The 23,246-nt window shown below is 33.3% G+C and overlaps 1 protein-coding gene across 1 annotated transcript in view; it reads left to right on the top strand.

The window, feature by feature from the left end:
• The window catches only part of LOC143389179 (neuron navigator 3-like), a 133,382-nt gene that overhangs the window by 31,097 nt on the left and 79,039 nt on the right, over positions 1 to 23,246 (top strand). The window contains 1 exon segment of the mRNA XM_076842411.1: positions 2,614 to 2,797. Coding sequence (XP_076698526.1) covers positions 2,614 to 2,797 — 184 coding nt within the window.

The following is a 23,246-nucleotide window of genomic DNA, read 5'->3' as shown; positions in this document are numbered from 1 at the left end:
AACTCCTTCACATGCTAAAGGAAACTTATATATTTCCAAAATAACAGAAATATGAACATAATGGTAATTAATATATATTTTAATCACTTAAATGTTTTCCAGAATAACTTTTGTTATTGTGACTGAGTTCATGAGATGGGGGTGAATCAACACAGCATATGTGTAATAACTAATGTTGAGTATGTTTAGATTACTAAGTAGATGAATAGATGGCTAGATCCATGTTGGGTAACAAATGGACATAAATGCAGGTAAAATAGTGTAAATAAAACTCAAATATGATTTTATCAGTAACATTTCTATAGTATAATCAAGTTAGTAGTCATAGCCAAATATTTTCAAGTTTAAATAAGTCACCATGAGTCTTAAGTGATTATAGGAATAGTTTTAACCACTATTATATGTAAACATTTAAAAATCATTAGAGATTTGAAAAATCATCACAAAAATTGAAATATATCAAAGTTGAAAGAGATTGAATTACTCTTGTGATTATTTCTTTGTTTTAGAGCCTCTTTTTCTTCCACATATAGAAGGGGCAAAATTTTGTAAAAAGTTAGCATACATTAGAAACACTGCCATAATTGAAAATAAATGATGTTTCTATCTCCTTCCCTCCATCATCTATCATTTTATTCTTCATCAATATTTATTCCATCTAGTCATTTGTCACTTTAAATCTTATGTCTCAGGTGTATTAAAGTGTTATAAGCTTTTTGTATAAAAAAATTTTTACTTAGTAAAATACAAAATTTGGTAAGTTTTAGTAGACCTTTGCAAAATATTCAAATGCTGTTATTTTAAAAATCAGTTGTTGAGATTATGAAATAGCAAGTCCTTTTGGAACCTGCATCAAGAATAGTAACTTTTAGTTAGAATATAATTTATGTATTTAAAGTTATGATTTACATACTACTAAACACTTTAATAGTTCAGCTTTCACTACCATTAATTTGCTTTGAAAAGCTTTTGCCAGCATTTTTAGAAATATTAGACCATTTTAAGTATTTATAATTTTGTTTTCATTAGAATAAGAGAAGTTGTGTGTTTCTGAAATAATGGACATTTACTAGTTAGTTACTTCGTTCAGTTTCCCTTCTGTATTTAATTTTTCTAAAAGTTTCTTTCATATTTATATGCTATACTACATAATTAAACTATAGATTTATGGCCAGTAAGCTTCGGTGTAAACCTAACTGGTGACTCTGTTACTTAGAATAATAATTGAATAAAATTTCCCAGGAAAATATTTTGCTTTCTAAGTGGGTAAAGGCAGGCTATAAATGCTGCCAATATTCATTTTATGTCTCTGCCTTCTCACATGATAACCTTTATCAATATAAGGTTACTACCACTTGTCTTTTAAAATTATATGATGCTCCAAAATGATGTTCTGAATTAAAAATGCATAATAGCAATGAATTTTCTTAAAAACTCTGCAAGCAAGATCATTGAGGTTTATAGGGTAAAATTAATAGTTTCTCACTATATCTTCAGATTGATGAAGACAACTTTTCTATATTATGGAAACAGAGGGGGCACTGGAGAGTAAAAGAACAGTTCAGTGGCACATTTTACAGGACTCTTCCCACTGCATCATTTGGGTGAACCAATAAACAATCCAAAGATCAAGAAACCCAAATAGCCTGTTAATGCTCCTAAACTCTATAAGGGGATATAAAACCTTGACCACGGAGGTAGATGTGTTTTATTGACAATAGCAAGTTTTATTTAAAATATGATAAGAGGTTATATAGTTTTATTTGAAGTTTTTCTTAATTCTCTTTCTAATTGTTACATTATAAATGCAGAAGAAAAAAAGTAGGCTCATGTTGTAGCTGACTTTGTAAATTTAATCATTATTCAAAATGTTATTACTCAATATCTGCCCTTCATGTTAGAACTAGATTTCTACTTATATTTATTCACTTTTGTTATTTAGTGTGACATAAGCTGATGTTTATTATTTAATAATATATAACATGAATTAAAAATAGAAAGATTGGAACTTTAAAAATTGATACAGTATAGTCTTTTGTTAAATATATATGTAAATTTGGAAGATATAGACATATGTACATATGTAAAATAAATTGATCAGTGGGTGATTTAGAAAGAATGTTGGCTACTCTAAATCCAACTGAGGCATACCCACACCATAAGTATTTATAAATGTAAGATAAACAAAATTTAAGTAGTTTGTTTTCTTTAGTTCATAGTCATTGCAGTGTTGGGAACAGCTGTGTGTATTTATTTGTGAAGAAATCAGAGCACTAAATCAAATGATTAGCACAAGAGAGCAAGCACATCCATTTCCAAGAAGTTAACTCTAGGAAAATTGTAATTCAGGGTCAGATAAAACAGCATTTCTGTTAGGTGAGTTTTGTTCTCTCTTCCTTCATCCCTTCATTCTCTTCCTGAAATTCCTAGCTACTTGGGAAGGTCAGCATGTTTCCAGAAATCCAGATTCCTTTGACACTGTGACCAAGACAATGAAGTCATAGTTCTGTCTTCATAGATTTGGTTTAAGAGGATTGCATATAGAATTTCATTTGTTAAAAAAGAATATATTCAATATATGATACTGTTTTTTGTATTTTCCATTTGTTACAGAAATAAGAAATGGAAACCTAAAAGCCATTCTAGGACTGTTTTTTAGTTTGTCTCGCTACAAACAGCAACAACACCATCAACAACAGTACTACCAGTCCTTGGTGGAACTTCAGCAGAGAGTCACTCACACTTCGCCTCAGTTGGAAGCCAATCAGGCCAAAACCCAACAAGATATGCAGTCCAGGTAAGGAAGGGTAGCAGAGAATGCAGGGAAAATTAGCTTGTCTAGATAAACTTGAGTTTTCTAAGTTATTTTTTGTCAACTTCAAAAATTTACTGATGTAGGTTTTTAGAGTGATGGAAATATTTGACTAATATTATAAAAGTTAAAACCACTCTTTTCTTTTTTTTTGGTTGGAAAAGCAATATCTATTATCCTTTAGGAGAAACATTTTTGTTTGTTTTCTTATAATAATTGTTGCTCTGTATCAAACTGTGTGAAATGTCTTTGGTGTAAGTAATGTCGCATGACTACTTCCTTCTATAAATCACTTTATTATTTAGAATGTGCTCTGAGTCCTGGTCTCCCGTTGCGTAGTTATCTTTTGTTGATGCTTCTGACTGATTAAATCTGTCATAAATGTCAGATCTGTTCAACATATGAATTTGACCATGTGGAAATCTACTGTTTTTAATTTAAGATTGTGTGTGTGTGTGTGTGTGTGTGTGTGTGTGTGTGTGTGTGGTGTGTTTGACAGAGAGAGAGAGACAGACAGACAGACAATGGGTATTTATATAAACAAACATGTATGTCTGTCTGATTTGAGTCTCTTGGCACATGTAAACACAGCCTAGGGTGGGGTGCTCAGAAATCTTTGCAACTTACTAACCTTACTTTTTTCCCCTCAATTTGGAATTTTGGAATTTTATCAATCGGTATTCAATCAGGAAAAAAAAACAATAAGAGTTAAATAGATTTATTTTTTAGAATTAGGGTTCATGGTTGTCAGGACTGGATAAATAAGTTTGAAATCTGACAGACAACCCAACTGGAAGGGCTAGTTACATTTTTCTTGTCATGCACTGAAACTGCTCAACACAAGGCAAAATTTCTTCTCTCAAGGAAGCTTCAGTTCAACTTCTAGAACCTTTCACCAAATTGACTCCAGAGCATTCCAGTTATGTAAGATAATCTTCTTTACTTAAGGTCAACTGATTAGGAACTTTAATCACATCCCCAAAATATCTTCAAAGCAACACCCTTTATTGTCTGATGGAATATCCCAACAGACTTTATTGTCTGATGGAAAAAATGGAACTGTAGCCTAACCTAATGGACACATCAAAAAAAAAAATGACCATAAAATGAAATGTAAGTTAACCAACTTTATGCAAATCAGAGCATTTGTTTATGAGCAATGGCTAGGACATTGTTAAAATTAACACTATTGAATAAATATGAATGAATATTAAGGACGGAGGATGTAAAGATGCTTTTCAGGAGGGGGGATAGTAAAGGATAGGAAAGGCAGCAGAATACAACAGACACTAGTATGACAATTTATAAATCAATGGAAGTATAACTGATGTGATTCTGCAATCTGTATACGGGGTAAAAATGGGAGTTCATAACCCACTTGACTCAAAGTGTGAAATATGATATATCAAGAACTATGTAATGTTTTGAACAACCAACAATTAAAAAAAAGAAAAAAAATATAGTGGAAACGTGTAAACATTTAAGTTTTTTCATCTTAGAATCCAAGCATAAAACCTAGTAATACTCCATTTACCCTGAATTTGTTGTTGGTAATAAATTTCAACCCAAAAACTAAAATGTACAGACCACCTTACACTTATTGCAATTCTTCAACCATTGAGAAATCACCTTCCCTTTTAACCTGTCACTCAGCTTTCATTAGAATTTGTTTGCTACTTTATATCAAGTACTATTTCTTTCTCTATATTCATATGTAAGTTTTATTCTCTTTGGGAAATTTTTATTAATTGGTAAGTTTTAAATCTATGAAAAATGATCATATTCTTAGCAAAAACATAGTATGTACTATAAAGTCCCTGGAGTGTTGGGAGATGGTTATCATTGTTCAGGAATTCAGATAGCCTTCCAGTCTTGTCTTGACTTTCTGTGATGTCAAGAAAAATTGTACCAGAGTCAAATTTTAAAAACTTGTTAATGTAAGTTCCTTGAACCTCAATAATCAGGAAGATAAAACAGGAAACACCATTTCATATTTACTAGGTGTATGTGTGTTTTTGGTATAAAGATACCTAAATTTTGAAAAGTTCTCGAAATAATATTTCGTAGAATTTGGTTTAAGCAATTCAAATGGATAAGAGGCAAGAAAAGTAACTGAAGAAATAACTTAAGTAATTTTCTACAAATCATATTGATGCTGGAAGTGCTATGGAATATCATTGGGAGGTACTTTACCTCACTGTTTCTTTATCTGTCATGAAGAATTTTTTGTCTGAATTTTCTTGTTCAAAATTTCCTGGTAATTATGACCATTCGGAGGAAAGGTTTCCTTTCCTATCTCTCTGGCTATTATGAAATTGTAAGATATTTTAAAATATTATAGTTAGAGATTTTACACTATTTTAGGGAAAGATATTTTGTTTTTAATGCAAGATTTTATGAAAAGTATTCTTTTCATCAATATACTTTAAGGTGGAACTAAACATTTGGATAATTTTTCTTCGAATAAATAGGATTAAGCTGCTTTTTAACTGATATTTAAAAGGTTTGTGTGGTGCTCACTTTACTGAATGCAGTACTCATGACCCTGATATAAAGGAATTCAAAGTCAGTTTTTATACAATTTATTATACATTTTGAAGAATGTTATATTTCAGGTATTAATATATAGTCTCATTCATATATATTTGGTGTATACTGAATTAGTCCAAGAATTATAATTTATGTAGAATTATCTGTAACAATATAATTAAGGAATTTTTCAAAAGTTCATAGTGCTAACATGCATGGGAAAGAAATGTAGTATTTTTGTGTTAAAACCAAGAGAATTAATGCAGAAAAATATCTCAGTGACACATTTATCTTCATTTTCTGGAGGCATGAGTCATAAATCATGATTTATGATGCCTTTGTATTGATTTCTCTGAAGTAAATAGTTTAGATGAAAGCTTGTTGTATTTTTTTGGAAAATGTTCTCATTTTTTCTGTAGACTAATAAAAATTTCTTAGGGCACTTTGTTTCATTTCAGTGAGAGCACTTTGGTTTTGTTCTCTTTATTTAAAATAAATTGTATATATCTCCATAATATTTATGTTACACAATAAGAATTTTTAATTTAGTTTTGCTATTTTGAAAATAACTCCAGTTGTTTTCAAACAATTTAAACATCTTTCATATAAACATTTCAATCTGAAGGTTAAGAAGTGAAATTTACAAAAGAAAACAATATCCAACATGAAATAGGAGGAATAGAATGTGGACAGCAGACTGTCTTCCTCTCGCCTGTCAGCTCCCTTTCACTGAGTGTGTACACAGCACTGTGGGCGTGTGGGTGTATCTGCAGACCTGTGAGCATGATTGCATATGTGTGGCCTGTTCAAATCACATCTAAAGCTCTAACTATCCAGTGCTCCTGTGGAATCAGACTCTGAGAACTGGATCCTAATTCTACCAATTCCAAATTATATAATCGTTCAACTTCTTTGTGCTTAAGTTTCTCACTTGTTAGAAAAGAATTTACAATGACACTGATGTCATAAGGTTGTTTAGAGGTTACATGTACACATTAAACACTTTGAACTTGCCTGGCACATGTTATTCCCTGGTACAAATCCTGAAAATAGTTTCTCAGGGTGCAGTCCTATTCCCATCTTAGGAAGCCTGCTCTACCCAGTTCCTCTGCCTAGAGCACAATTCCCCAGTATGCCCATGGCTAACCCTCTTACCTCCTTTAAGTTAATTGCTCACATGTTAACTTCTCAACCACACTTACTTTAAGCTTACTTTTAATGCTACAGTCTGCTCATCCCCACTCCACGTTGGATGTTGCTATACTTTCTCTTTTTCTGTAGTTCTAATTACTCTCTACTTAAGATTTACTTAATATTTATATTCCTTGTTCACTACCCCACTGCCCCCCTTCTAGAATGGAAGCCCTGTAAGGACACCAGGAGTTTTCTTTTTTGGCTACTGCTATAGTCCCAAGGTTAGCACAGACTCTGACACTTAATAGGTTCTTGATAATTAAATCTCAAATGAATTATTGTAAGATCTATGAATCTGTGTTATTGCTGCTTCCAATGTAAAGCAGGAAAGCTTTATGAGATTTATAGTTATACAGTCACAGAAAGACAAATACCATATAGTCTCACTTATTTGTGAAAGCTAAAAACAGAGAATAGAATAGTTGTTACTAGGGACAGAGAAAGTTGTGGGGGGAGATGGAGATGAAGAGAGGTTGGTTAATCAGAACAGGAGTGGAGCTTGATAAGAGGTGTAACTTCTAACGTTTTATAACACCTATGTAACATTTTATATAGGTTAACTATAGTTAACAGCAATTAATTAACTATTTCCAAATAGCTAATAGAAAGGATTTTTAATGTTTCCAGCATAAAGAAATGACTAATGCCAATTACTCCAATCTGATCATTACACATTATATACATTTAATGAAAGTCACACTATACCCCCACAAATATGCACAAATATTTTGTGTCAATTGAAAAAAAATATAAAAAATAACCATAAAAATAATTATAAGTAAAATTTGAAGACATTAAAAATTAAACCTATATGTATTTATAAAATTAGTAAAGATCACTGGATGTTTTTGATTTGAGAGTACTCATGATATTGACCACCTGTTAGTTTCAACATAGTTTACAGTGGGACCATCTGAGATTGCCAACACGCACTGAACTCTTTGCTGCTATCCTAATTTATCCCATATCATATCATTCTTAGGTCATTTGTCTATTTAATGTAAACATTAGGTTCCCTTTGTTTCTGATTGTTATGTGTGGTAGTCACTCTGAGGTGTGGCTGCCTCCAATATTGAATGTGACTTCTGTTTGGTGTAGGGTACCAAGATGGTTAGCATTTTGGGTATGGTGAAAAATAAATAAGCAATGTGAGTGAAGTGCTTGGCAGCATAATGTCACTGCCAACTTAAAGCCACTTAATGTTTATAATTTCTTTTTTTGTCATGCTTTGTTTAGATGCACTGATTAAGAAAACTGATACATCTTTAAAAATTACACATCTAAGTCAATTTTTATTACAGACTAGTAAAAACATACTGATACTATAACTAATTTGACATAAAAGTATCATCTCTGAAGATGTTCAGTTTGTTAGTAAATAATATTATTATGAAGAATTGCCTTTATCTTGGCAATATAATTTAAAGTTACAAAAGGAAAAATACTTTTTAAAGCCACATGATTTGAATTATGTGGTTTGAATTAATGATAAATGAGGAAAAGTGGATATCTTGAACACTGATCAGCTTTATCATTTGACTTAATTATCTACTTGCATTAAAATATCTAATTAAATACAGAATGTATATTTAAATAAAACTGGGTCTCAGATTCTAAATTTGCTAAATTCTTCTGAGGAACATATTTGGTTATATTTGGAGTGGTCAAGATTTATTAAATAAGTAAGTTCTCAAAAATTTCAGTCTATTTAATAATTAGATTTAATTTAAATTTGGTGTTCTTTGAACAAACTTCAAATGGATGAAATTTAAACACCTTAGTATAATACAAAATATTAACCATCTTATTTTTATTTATTTAATATTAAAAATCCAGCTCATTCTATAGTTCTAGCTTTTCTTTTTATTTTTTTGAAAAAGGGTAGGTTAAAATTTCACTCTTCAGGAAGGTAAATATGAGAAATGCTTTAATGAAGTCCAAAAAAATTTTCTATAAGTGTTGGAATCATGGTTATTTTCTATTATCATTAATTAGGAGATGGAAGAAATCCTCTTTGTTGTTCTATAATACATTGTAAAAAGAATCCTATAATTTTCAAACTCAGAAGAATTATTTCCATCAAGAAATATGTCTTGGGCATTTCTACTGATAATACTTTTTCATCTATTCCATTTTGACAAAAGAGGAAAGGAAAAAAGTTAAATTTCAGTAAAACTATATACAATACCTGGCACATGAAACCAGCAGACAGTACCTGGTAAATGAATGTATGATTCTGATAAGAATATCTAGGAATACACACCATAGTGAAAATAGTTATAAGATGAAAATTTATTTTTCTTAGGTACTAATTAGTTAAATATAAAATATTATGATGCTAGCACATAGAAAACATTTATTTGCCAAACAGCATTTATTTGCCAAAACCTAAAAAAAAAAAGAGTGTGTGTGTGTGTGTGTGTGTGTGTGTGTGTGTGATTTTTCTTAAAATGCAGGCCCTTTAGCTTAATTTTGGTTGAGATTATTAAATTACTTTTCATCCTGTTATCAAAGAGTTGGCCACTTTTATCAGTTTACAAGGGGTAGTATTAAATCACATGAAGAAATGTTTTAGTTTATGCTTTATAGAATTAAAACATAAAGGAAACAGTAGAATGTGAAAATGGAAGTAAGAAATCACTTAGATGACATAAGTGACAAAAGCAGGGATCACAGTGAGTCTTTCTAAATGAAAAATAGTTATTTTAGGAGTTTCAGAAATTATAGGGGCTAGTGCCGCAGTCTCTGGCTGGGCACAAATCACGAGTCTCCACACAGCTTGTATATTCAAACAGCAATTCTTTATTCCCGAACTCACACCGGCCGTCTACAAACACGCTCTGGGGGAATCCACGTTCTCTGCCCAAATCCACTCTCTCAAATCCACTACTCTGCCCTAATCCACTACTCTGCCCAAATCCACCCACATGGGCTTCTGTCTCCCAAAATATACTGTCTGACCCTAAGCACTCAAGAGGAACTCAGCAGCAGGATACACCCTATTCTAAAGGGGGAACACCCTAATCTCCTATTATGCTAAACTGCCCTATTCTAAAGGGGGAACACCCTAATCTCCTATTATGCTAAACTGCCCTATTCTAAAGGGGGAACACCCTAAACACGGATCCTGCCCTGGTCCTTGAGCAAGGTCACCTTTCAGAAGTCCTTCCACTAGACAGCATGGGAGTAAGCTGGCAAGGAATTTGTCATACCTACTTGGCTGATGGCTCCCAGCAGGCTAGGGTTGTGGCTCAGTGGTGGAGCACTTGCCTAGCATTTGTGAGGCATTGGGTTTGATTCTTAGCACCGCATATAAATAAATGAATGAAATAAAGGCCCATCAACATCTAAAACAAATTATGATGTCTACAGAAGGTCGTCTGTCTTTCTACTTTTCATTTTTTAAGAGCAAATAAAAAGTGTGTTCACTTTCTGTGTGAGATGAACTTCCTCCTGTAGGACTCATAACTTTAATTGCAAAATCCCTGGTTACATGTTCTCTGAGTGACCGTTCCCTTCCCAGCCCCTTCCTAAGGTTCTCGTGACCCCTGCCACACACATTGCTCTTGGAGCCTTCTTCCCATTGAGGACATTTGCCTTCCAGGGGTTCTTTTCCAGGAAACATCATTTCCTTCTGGGAGATTCACTCTAAAACTGGGACGGTTACAGCTTTTCAGCCTGGGGTTATAAATCTTGAAAAGTATATAAGGAAGTTTAATTTAAGATGACAGGAAGGCTCTGGTAATTTAAGCCTTCATGAACCTGGTTTCAATTAGTTGCTTGACTCAGTTCTGTGTTGTGGCCTATAGTGTGTTCTTTTAAAAGTCAGTGAATCAATTAAACTTTAAACAAAACAGAAAAAGGAAAAGGGACATTTATGAATCTTAACACAACAAAAGCAGGATTTTTTTTTCAGTCATAGATAGAATTGAAAAGAAAGAGTTTCTTCTTTGATGGAATTTGAAAATCAAGAGTGGGGTGTTTAATCAAAAATGTGTGTGATGGGAGGGGAGGGAAAGGGATGGGGGATAGGAAAAATAGTAGAATGTAACAGATATCATTAATGTATATATATAACTACATGACCATATGATTCTGCAACATGTACACTCAGAAAAATGAGAAATTTTATCCCATCTACATATGATATATCAAAGTGCATAAATGCATTCTACTGTCATATATAACTAATTAAAACAAATAAATTTTTTTTAAAAAATGTGACCATGATCCTGAGCATACAACAAACACATACATACTTTGGTTCAGTTCTATGCTTTTATTTCATTATCTAGACAGCTTGAGAACCCTGAATAATTAGTTTTTGTAGAAAAAGACACATTTGTATAGTTTTTGTCATAAAGAGTCTGGCAAACTGTATTTAAATCCTACCTGTCTATTCCCAGTGGAGTGGCACTGGACAGGTGGAGTTAATCTTCTCAAATTCTGGTCTCCTTACCTGAAATACTAGTGTAAGGGTCTGGCGGAACGTCGGAGGAAGAGACCACCAAGAGACTGACTCATGCAATTGCAGAAGGGGGTTTATTGGGGATCCATTCCAACGCGCTGGGGCTCCTGGCCCACTCAAGAAGGGTGAGCAGCCAAGAGCCCCAAGCAGGGGTTGAGCAGAGCTTAAGTACACTTCTTGGGGAGGGCAGGGGTGGGGGGCTTTGCATACATCAGAACAAATCAACAAGAGATGCGGGAAAATTGAAAAACAACTCTGAGTCAAGGTTAGCACATTTACTGGTGGGAACAGATTGGACGGGGGTGATTGGTTACTCTTAACTTGGGGGGAATATTTAAACTGAGATCAAAGGCTTTGGGGTAGCCAAGGTATTTAACATATCAATGGTCTCTTACATATCAATGGTCTCTTACTTTACAACCCAAGCCTTGCATATCAATGGTCTCTTACTTTACAACCCAAGCCTGTCCTTTACACTTTAACTCTGGCTCTGCGGCTTAGAATCAGCTTAGAAATTTTACCTTTACACTAGAATGGTGATAACTGCCCCATGAGGGTGTTGAAGAGACTGCATGAACAGATTTATGGGTAAAATGCCTACTTAGCATACCACTTAGCATCTAATAAACAAACTAGCTGTTTTTAACTTTCCTTCTCCCACTTAAAGAACATGTCACATATATAACAAAATACATTGACCCACATTAGAAACATTGCTTATCTCATCACTGTTGCCTCTTTTGTCACATTCTGTAATCACACATGTGCATTCCACTTCTAAATTTATTTAATATATTAAAATAATTCACAATAATATCCTCATAATTAAAAATAATAATCTATTAATAATGCTTACTCCTTTCCAAGTCATCTAACTATACACAGGTAACCCCTTTAATTATTTTAGGTATTACTTTTTCATATATTTTATTGTGTTTTAAGTATTATCTTTAGTAGTTACTCTCACATAAGTGAATATAATACTTCTAGAATAGTTCTTATTTATCTGTTTTGGTCATTATATTTTGATTCACAATTCTCCATCTATCACTCTTCATTTGTTTATTTAAAAATATTCTTTAAACCCTTAGGATGCTGCAAATAATCTGATGGGCACTGGAAATATGGTAGAGGATGAAATAGATTTTAAAAATTTTTGTTCTCTTGAAGCTCCCATTCTAGTCATGGGTGACAAACAGTGGAAAATGAAGTATGTAGTAATAATTTTGACACTGATGTTGGAGAAAAAGAAATCAGAAAAGGGGTCATCAGGCCTAAGAGATACATTTTTGCAAATTTAAATAGGATACTGAGGAGGACCTCACTGAGATGATGATACCAATCCCAGATAACAAGAGTACTAGGTGTTTAATAACAGCAAGGGTTTCAGGCTGACAGATGAACTAGCCCTCCAACCCCAAGTTAGGAGCCTGTTTGGTTTACATCAAAAAGAGAAAACATCCAGTTGGAATGGTTCAGAGGAAAGGAAGCCAAAGAGTAGGATATAATTCAAAAAAAGACAAGTAAGACGTTAGTATGGCTCTGTCATCACTGTAAAGACAGGCTTAATCCTGGCAAGCTGGAAAGCTAGTGCTCCATGAGGAGGATACAAACAGAAAAAGGAAAGCATCCCTCTCGCTACTGTAGTGAGAATGGAATGCATTGGGAAAGGAGATAGCATAGTATCATGGAGAAAAGCTTGGACTACCATAGTAGAAATGGAGAGAAGTTCCAAATGTATTTTAATGGCAGTCTCAGTGAAATAAACTGACAGATTTCTAATGGAAAGAGTCAACAGGAAGGAGATGCTAACATTGTTAGTATTGGCTGTTAGAAAATGGGACTTTCATTTATTGACTGAAAAGAATGTAGGAAGAGCAGTTTTGGTAGTGGAATGTAAAATATCCGCTTATTGATGTGTCAACTTAGAAAAGTCTGTGAGTTATATCTGGCTGGAAATATTAAGGAGACCATTGGAACTGCCAGACTGAAGTTTAAGTTTATAGATAAAAATTCTGGAGATATTACCTATAAAATTTATAAAAATCTATGAGACTAGACAATAAACTCAGCATAATCTGAATACAGATGAAGATAACTAATGTGTTGGGTGAGGAGACCACCAATGATTAGAGATTAAGGAAACAGCAAGACCTGGAAGAGGAAATTTTAACAGTTCAGATAGTAAATTGGGAAGAAAACCAGGAAAACTTTGTGTCATGGAAAGCAAGTGAAGGAACCATTCCAAGGAGGAGGGAAAGATGGATGGGAATAGTTAATATGTAGCCCCATCATGTTGCAATTGCTGTTCTAAATAGTTTTCACCCACATTCAATCTTTTATAATCCTCATGGCAATCCTGTGTATAACACAGGCACTGATCTTACTTTTCAGAGAAGGAAACTGAAAAATGAAAAGATCAATTAAAGTGTACAGAGTTTGACAGAGACTAATCTCTCAACTGAATCCAGGAAATCTCTCAACAGACCTTGTATTGGTAACCATTATCTGCTGGACCTCAATAGTATCAAATACTGCAAATCAGAAGGATGAGTGCTAAGACCTGACCCAGGGATTTTGCACTGGAGATGTAAAAAAAATTTCATTTGTTCTTTTTAGTTATACATGACAGTAGAATCTATTTTGACATATTTATACAAACATGAAATGTATCTTATTCTAATTAGAATCCCAGTCTTGTGGATGTACAAGATGTTGAGATTCACTGTTGAATATTCATATATGTACATAGGAAAGTTATGTCAGCTACATTCAGTAGAATAGTCCCTTTGGTAACTAGATTGGCATCTGTTCAATAGAGAACTAGAGAGAGGAATTATAGAAAGATATATACGATTTTTGAATTATAGATATATGTAATTTTTATCAATTAAGGTATGTTTATTTGCACATAAACAAGCCTTTCTAGGAATGCTTCTGAGGTAGTAATATTCTATTCTTTTAGTTTTTTTAATTTGTTAGCTTTGTAAATTTGTAAAGCAAAATAATATCTTTATTGCTTTTCAATGAACTATGGAGTAACTTTTGTCATTCTATTTAGTAAAACATGAGATTAACACTTTTGTTCAGTTTCCATGCATGCACTAACAATTTCCAAGCCATTTTTCATTTTCAATATTTATAATATTAACATTCTATTTTGTACATGCAAGAGATTCTTGTACATTCTTGATATAGGTTGATTCTAAACGTTGAAAACCAGTGGAGTGTTTATATAATAAACACGTTTTATAAACATGTTCTGCAGAATCAAGACAAATCTGACTCTTTCCTTTTCAAGGCCTTTCTAAAAGTCTAGAGAATATTTATATTTGTTTGAATTTAAGCATAAAACGACAGATATTTTAAATATGGGGCATGGCTCATTTTATAATGCTCCATGGGCATCATTCCAAGCAAACTAAGGAATCCCTGCATTTCAGCAGCATCTTTTCTGTATTTTTTGTTTTACTTATTCCTGGAATTATTCATTTATTATAGTTAAAACTCTTTCTTATTTGTTCAGATGGTTAGTTTTGTTTTGTTTTTGCCCATTAAAACCCCTGGCCATAGAATGATCACAGACATGGATTGATAGGCATTAATTTAATTTCCCCCTTTTCTGGAATTTCCTAGTCTGGCTTCCCTACTTACTCTTCCATACTGAACCCTCCCACAATGTGTGCATAGCGTAAGGCTTTCTTTACTCTTCATTAAGCCGTTTATTTTGGTTCTCCAAAATCTGCTGAACACTCTTGTTCCTCAATGGCCCTTTTCTTCTGTCCTGTTTTGCTTCATGTTATAAACTCAAACTTTTGTTTTTCCTTTATCAATACATTAGTGCATTAGTGGCACCAAATAAGGTAAAAGAGAGTTACACATAAGTCTAAATCTCAAAAAAAAAAGGAAACATATTTTCCTTAAGATCAAAATCAATGAACTGAACTATTTTCTGGTTATAATATGAAGCATCATAATTATGTGCTATCTTTCCAAAGTAATTACTGAATTGAAATATATTTTAAAGTATTAAACTGGCTCTTGATTTAGAGAATTTAAGTGATTATATATTAGGGATTTAGTGTCTAAATAAAAACAAATAGCCAGGTTTTTATAACTTAGTCTTAAAGCTGCCAATCTTGTTTTTAATGTGAAATGTGTGTGATCATGGAGCTGTGATTCACATACACTGGTTTGTAATTCACCATTTATTTAAAATGTTACCACAGGACATTCTGATTTCCTGTGTATACATTTCATGGGTGTTTTTTCCCTAACGTTAATTTGGTTCTAATTATAAACACTTGATTTTTAGTGTTTTAAAGGCACTCTCTTCTTAAATAAAGTACTAGCAGTAGACTTATTGTACTTGTAATTTTATATCAAATGAAATAATTTTATTAATAGATTATTGCATATTGATCTATTAATTTCTTACAATGGAAAATATAACTGTCTTAAAAACTATACTATTCTTTCCTGTAACTGGATATACAAGGAAATCCAAGTTGTAATCAGGGACAAGTAAGTACAGTAGAATTGGATCTTGGTGCCTGCACATTTCAGCAACTGAAGTCATTTTGATTTTGAGACTTTAACCATTGGTTAAGGTCCTGTCTTCATTGCAAAGCTCACTTTCAACACTAGCTTCTTTGTATTTTCTTCCTTCCTTCTGCTCACTGTCTCCCACTTTCTGATTGACCTCTTAGCCTCATAAGGTAGAGTTTTAAAACCAGTATTATCTCCCTGCTGGTTCTCAAGGCTGGGAGGCAGACTTGACCAAAGCTTACCATGAGAAATGTTTTGAGGCTACAGTCTCCCCTAAATAATTTGTAACTGATTGTTGTGATTATTATATTTACTTTGCCATAAATTACAGACTCAATAAAATAAACTTTCTTGTAAGTCTTCACATACTTTATATATGTGAGTTTATCTAATCATTTTATAAAGGTTATAATTAAAAGTCATTTTCATAAGCATATGTACTTAAAATAGTTAACGTATTTTATGCTGACTACAACATGTTTCAAGTCTTTGGAAATATTAAATAATCCAGTTTTTCACTAATCTGGGTGGTCTTTTCCCAAGTTAGTTTAAATTTGGGAGTTAACAAAATGGCTTTGTCCATTCTTCAGGGTCCAGTTTTTTTTTGTTTGTTTTTTTAAGGTGGTTGTATTAAAATGAACTTTTGTAATGGAACTCTCAACATATTTAGATGTAATTTCATTCCATACTGAAAATTAGAAATGGAAAATGATCTATGGAACAGTATAGTGTTCTGAGCTGTGTTTAAGTAAAAGCATTGTGGAAAATCTAATTTACGATGACATTGTGAAAGAAATATGAGTCTGGTTTCCTGAGTTCTTTATCTTGGAGTCCAACATTCCTAAAAGAGTAGGAGACTTTGATGGTGAAATATCTTACACATGCATCTCCCTCTTTAGTTACTGATTTGAGATCTCTCAAGAGCAGACTATGCAGGTGGCCTTATTAACTGTCTGTAGAAATTTAAGATAAGACAGAGGTTATAATATATTTTCATGCCATATTTCACTAATGGGATAAGTTATCACAGTAACCTGTCTTAGATGCAATTGGGATGATATTTCAGCCACCCAGCTACTAAAAAGAAACACATGTGGAAGAAAGCTGTTTCTGACCCATTCATTTATGGGTAAGTGAATAAATATCTTCAGTGAATTCTCAGCAAAATTCAAGTATAGGGATAAAGAATTTTGTCACATGTTCTGACGTGCATATAGTTGCAAAATATCTTAAATATTTTTTGAAGAAACATGATTTTGAGGATACAAAAGATGTATTTGCAAAAGTGAATGATACTCTTTCTTGAATTCATATCTTACCAGCTATCATTCTGTGGCAGTTTGCAAAGCTCCTACAGAAAGGAAAATCTCCATAGTAAAGGAGGATTCTGGCTTAAGGAAATATTTAAATCTTAATTCTGAATATACAATTTATTTTCATCTCAATCAATCATAGGATCTCCGGTATAAAGAAATATATTTCAGTCTATCTCATTCTTAAATATTTAGTAAATGTGCTTTCCTATTTTCCAAGTTCATTCTCCGGTCTAAAAATTCTTAGCACAAGACTTTCAAAATTATATTTAATTATAATGTATCTTAGGAAGTTTTCTTTCATTTTTTTTTCTAAAGGCATTTCTAGTAAATTTAAGGGAAATTCTAAAATTTTATAGGGATTGAACCCAGGATTGCTACCACTGAGCTATATTCCTAGCCCTCTTTTATTTTGTATTTTGAGACTGGCTATCAACAAGTTTCTGAGAATCTCACTAAATTGCTAAGGGTTTCACTGAGCTGCCCAAGCTTACCTTGCAGTCCTCCTGCCTCAACCTCCTGAATGGCTGGGGAATTCACATATGTGCCACCGCATTTGTCTAACCCCTGTCTCTTTAACACTTCAAAATAGAGAAATAAAATTGGGAGAAAAGGTCCAGAGGCGATGGCTCGTCTCTGCTCCATTATAACCAGGACATCCACTGGGGAAGGAAGGACTGGTTGGAGTGTCACAAAGTTCTTGGAGGCAGAATATATCTGCTTGGAGAATTCACCTCCAAGATGAGTTCTGCACTGCTCAGTAGCTTACCTGGAACAGAGACTGCACATGTCCAGTCCAGCTGAACAGTCTCAGTATGGTATACTTTTTCTATGAGGAATCTATTTGAATTCCACCTAAATTCAAACAGGGGGGTTGGGAAAGGTCAAAGTTCTCACCTTCCAATGGAAGGAGTATCAAATTATTTTTTCTTATGACTATGTTTAAATTATCATGGGGTAGGGCAAGAGTAAAGACTAGAGAAGTAAACAGAGGTCAACTTAGGGAGTCTGAATTCTATACCTAGGAGCTGGGATTTGTTTCCTGAATATAAAGGAAAATTGCTCTGAGCATTTTTAACAGAGGAAAAATGAGGCTTTAACAACTTAGAAAGACTGCCCTAGTGACAGGGTGAATCCCATTTCTTATTTTTTTTGTTGTTGTTGTTGAATAATTAGTGATGTATTTCAATAAGGAAAAATGATAATACAATAATGGAAACATGAGGTGGAAGAGAAAGCAGGAAGAGTTGGGGAGAAATAAATTTCAGCTTCAGCCTCCAGAGGTTTGAGTTGTTAATGGCACTTCTAGATGATGGTGTCTAGCATGTGACTCTGGAGTTCAGGAAAGTGGTCAGGATCAGAGATATAGACCTGAGAACATTTTTTAACCACTTTTAACCAGTTAAGCTTGATACAAAAGGAGTAGAAGAGTATAAAGCTAAGGGGAAGAGGAGAACTCAGTCCAGAACTCTGGGAATCCAAACACCCGTGAGTCAAGTGAGCAGACAAGGAGCACTATTTTGCAGAATAGATTTTGTTTTTCTACCTTATTAAAGGCAAATAATGTGTTTTTTTAAAAGGAATGCCTCATATTCTGAGTCATTTTATCCTTGTCTTTAAAATTATCTGTAAACTTTGGAATATAAATTTTACAAAACTTTATTTGAAATGCATATCTTAATCTAATGACCAACCACGTCATAAAAAAATCCTCATTTTAAGATATTTTTTAATGTGCAATGTTGATAGTTACTGGTTATAGAAATGGCACCCAGTGTGTTGTTCTGGAAGTAATGGTTCTTAAACATCCTATTGGACCAGTTTCTGATGATTCTTTCTAGAACTCTGTCCTAGAAAAGTTTCTATTGCTGACTTCAGAATTCAAGAAGATTGGATAATATCAAGGAAAATTGGGGGTAGAATAGTGCTTCATTGTTTCTCCCTTCAAGAAATCATGTGCCCAAATTAATTTTAAACTTGGACACCAGGAGCCATAGTTAAAAAGCTCAGCTCCTATACTTCTCAGGGCCAAGCTTGTGGGCTTTTGTGTAAGGATATGGTGACATTGAAAGTGGTAGTTAAGAACCATCATTTTTATGGTGGGAAAGACTACTAAATACAGGTAGATGAGGCTACTTTAGAGATTGATAAATATGATATTACATTTATAGGATTTATACAGATATTTATAGGGCCTCCAGGGACTCTATAATGTGCATCTGAATTCCAGTGTATTTTTGTTTTCATTGTTTATTTGTACCAGACATTGTTCTGCTGTACAGTTGACTCCTCACAAAACATTTCTGTAGGTGAAGCTATCACCCTTGTTTACCAGATGAGGAAATAGGCACAGAGATCAGTGAGCTGATATTTTAACGAGGGCAGTTGGCTCCACATTTTGTGCTACTAGCCAATATACTACATCTTACTATTGGTATTTCAGTTTATCAATTCACAGAAAATATACAATGCATCACTTTCTGCATATCTGCATAATGTTGTGTGTTTTCCCTTCCAAACTTGAAGTAAATTCAGTTTGCATTGAGTAACCCATTACAGTTTTATGAAGAATATATATGTTCATATACATGATTTTAAACGTTATATTTCTCATAGTGAAACAGTCATCTCTGCTTAAACCTATTTTTTCCCAAATTAAATCATTTAAACACAGTGCTAATATATGGTCAGTAGTCAATAACTTCTTTTTAAATAATTTATTAATTGATTGCATAAATGAATATTAGATTAATGTGAAGCATGAACTAGGTCAAAATTCTCAACATCTGTGTCTTTCACTTTCAAAATCTTAGGAATGTGAAGTTGCTTTCTTATTTATTCATTAGTTTGTCATAATGTTTATTCTGAGTATTTATGTACTTTATAAAAGAACTATTAGAGTAAGATTGTAGAGTCTGCTGCGTAGGTAGATTTGCTCATTCATGAATATCCATCCTCCCAAGACTTTCTCCCCTCCTTGAATGTTGACATAACTTAGAATTGGAGTTTTGATTTTTCCTCTGTTCTGTTCCTACACCACACATAGATGTTCAACCTCCTTTTCTTACATTATTTTCCCATGTCACTGTACAATTCAACTCAAGCCAGAGGCCCAGGAGTCATTGTAGATTTTTTCCCCTCTTTTCCAGTTCCTGTGTCCACTATTTCAACAGAATCATTTGTTTCTATTTCCTGTGCTTCTGCCTTAATTGAGCTCCCATCAAATCTGGCCTGAATTATAACAGTGATTTTCTATTTGGTCTCCCCATTTCCAGTCTAGCCAAGTTTCCCAACCTCCTTCCTTCCTTTATCCCTCCTTTATAAGTCTCAGAGAAGGATGTATCTCATCTGAGAAGGTACCATTTATTCTACAGTTAAAACCTTTTGATAATTCTCCACTGCACTCAGATGAAGGCCATATTCCTTAGCAAGTTGATATGGCGCTCTCTAGGATATTAGGAAGAAACAGCAGGTGTAAAAGTAGTAGTTGTGAATAAGAAAAGACAAAATATTTTAAATGACCAGAGTAATTAACTATCACTTCCTTCAACTGAGAATTTTGATGAATCTTCATAATAATTAAAGGAGAGGAAGTTATGATATGTGAGGTTTAGGTATTTTGATGAATTTAATAATCCCCACATGCATTATATCTGATATATATATATATACATATATATATATATATATATATATATATATATGTTTGTGTATGTGTATATTATATATATGTACTTGTGTGTGTATATTATATATATAATATACACACAAAATTACATATATATCAGATATAATGCATGTGGGGATTATTAAATATATATTTAATTTTAATTTTAATCTCTATTGAGATACAATTCACAAAAATAAGACCTACCATTTAAAACATACAATTGATTGGTTTGGGACCAAGTCATGCAATTGTTCAACCATCACCACTCTCTAATTTTAGAGTATTTTAATTATCTCACAAAGAAACCAGGTGCCCATTAGAAATCACTCTCCATTCTTCTGCCTTATATCACTCACCATAAGAAACTGCTAATCTATTTTCATTCTCTATTGATGTTCCCATTCTGGACACTTTATATGAAGGAAACAATATGAAATGATGTATTGAATGAAGTTTTTAAAAAATTCTTTAATCTTTATTTATTTATTTATTTTAATGTGGTGCTGAGGCTCGAACCCAGCACCTTGCATGTGCTAGGCAAGCACTCTACTGTCGAGCCACCACCCCAGCCCCAAATGAAGTTTTTCTTTTTTTTTAATGTTGTCTCTCTGAATGCCAAATAGTATCAACTGAAAGTGAGTTTATTTATTTCAAACTTATAAAGGTGATATTTTGTAGGTAGGATAAAAGAATTATTATAATGCCTTGAGCATCTTTGTAAATCTACAGGACAATGAATAGGCAAAGAATCATGACAATTTAAGTGAGAGTCAATTTCTAAGAAGATAATATGGTATAACAGAACAGCATAAAATTTTGGAATTTAACCAACTTAAATTCAAATTTCAACATTGAAGTTTTATAAGATGTGTTACATGTTTATATAAATCTGCATTTTAAAACATCAGTTTTCATGCTTGTCAGTTGCTGAGCATACAGAGTATCAGCTGTATGGGACCATTGTGAAAAATAAATTCAAAAATGGACATAAATGCCTTTCACTTAATAAGGATACAAAAAGGACTATTTATTATCTTTCCCTTTCTTCTTTTAACATACTTATGATAATTCCAATATTGGATAAATTTCCCTTGCTTAGAAGGTAAAGATATAACATGTCATATTTAATAATTCCCCTTGGAAATAGCAATCAATTACTTATTTATTGAACACAGACTAACCCCATAATATGGACTGAGAGTGTACAAGCGAACAAAACATGATTCCTGCACAGGAAAATACCACAGCCTGTTTAGTAGACCTTTATCCCGATCAATTACCATACAGTCAAGATAGACTGGGAGATATCAAGGAAGTATTTAGAAAGGAAGCTCTAAAGTTTGAAATATACATTTGCTGTAAAAGGAATGGAGGAATAGATTGGTGTCCAGTGTTATGGTTTTTAAAATATTCATGACCATAACATTAAATCTTGGGAGATGGGACAGTAATTGAACGTGTATTTGAAAAATAGGAGTAGTTGGATATACCTGTTTTGTCAGGACAACTAAGGGAGATGATTTCTAGAAGGGACCTGCTGACAGCTAGAGCAACAGTGTGATATAAGATGAGCACTGAAACAGGGCTTGAGGTGCTTACATTATGCTATTTAACTCTGGAAAATACATCTTTTTCCCCTCTGGGGAGACATTTCTAGGAGTTCTGCAGAACACAGAATTTCTAGTTTTAATATACATAGAAATTATATGGGGATCCTTTTAAAAATGCAGATTCTCAACCTGACACAACTTTCCTGTGTACATATATGAATACACCACAGTGAATCCCATGTTGTGTACATAATTTTATCAAAATGGACTCTATTGTCATGTATAACTAAAAATAACCAATAAAAAATAAAATATATATTCTGGCTCAGGAGGGAACCTGAAATTCTGTACTCCTAACAAGTCTCAGGTGATGCCAGTATTATTGGTCTACAGACAACACTTTGAGCAGTAAGGCTGTAGTGATTAGTAAGAACGGGTCATCCACAGTGTAAGATGTGTTTACTTTAAGAAGCTTTCTTTCCTTATACTAAGTGGATATTGTAATTCCACATGAGGATTTACACTGAAGCTGGAATAGGAAGTTCTGAAATTTGGATCCTGCTGTGTTTTGAACAGCAGATAAGTCCCATTCTTATTTAAAAACATAGATTTTATATAGTTGTGTCTTCTTCCCTTCCACATTCAGGAAAATGAACAACATCCCTTTGATGTCCCACTTTACCAGAAAGGTAATCTCAGGTCCTTCCTTAGGAGAACTCCCAGTGAGTCTCAAAACATTTACTTCTTCTGTGTTTTTGCTTCTGACTTTTGTTTTCCTTGTCCTCATCTATTAGCTAGGTGTTTCATTTGACAACATTTCAGGAAAGAAAACTGCAATCTTCACTTTGGGTATCTGAAAACTCCCAATTCCTTGGTCTTCTGACCATTCACTTACCCCACTTTGCCTTGGAGCTGTGTTTACATGTCCCCTGTGTCTGTTATTAATACACTGCAAGTTAGCTGTGCCTGTGCACCTGCCTCGTTTCTTTTTGTAAGAAAAAATAGGAGCTATTGAGAAACAAAGATTTTGAGTTAATCAAAAAGAGTTATGGGCAAGATGGGGGAAGATTGAATATGTAAGCAGCTGAAAAGAAAAAAATGCAAAAGAAATAAAGAGGAATATGGAGACAGAGGATTTGTGATTTCTGGTGATTACTTGTGA

The sequence above is a fragment of the Callospermophilus lateralis genome, unplaced genomic scaffold, assembly GCF_048772815.1.
Source record: "Callospermophilus lateralis isolate mCalLat2 unplaced genomic scaffold, mCalLat2.hap1 Scaffold_44, whole genome shotgun sequence".
Taxonomy (NCBI): Eukaryota; Metazoa; Chordata; class Mammalia; order Rodentia; family Sciuridae; genus Callospermophilus; species Callospermophilus lateralis.
The sequence above is the reverse complement of the archived record's forward strand: the minus strand, read 5'-3'. Positions and strand labels throughout refer to the sequence as shown.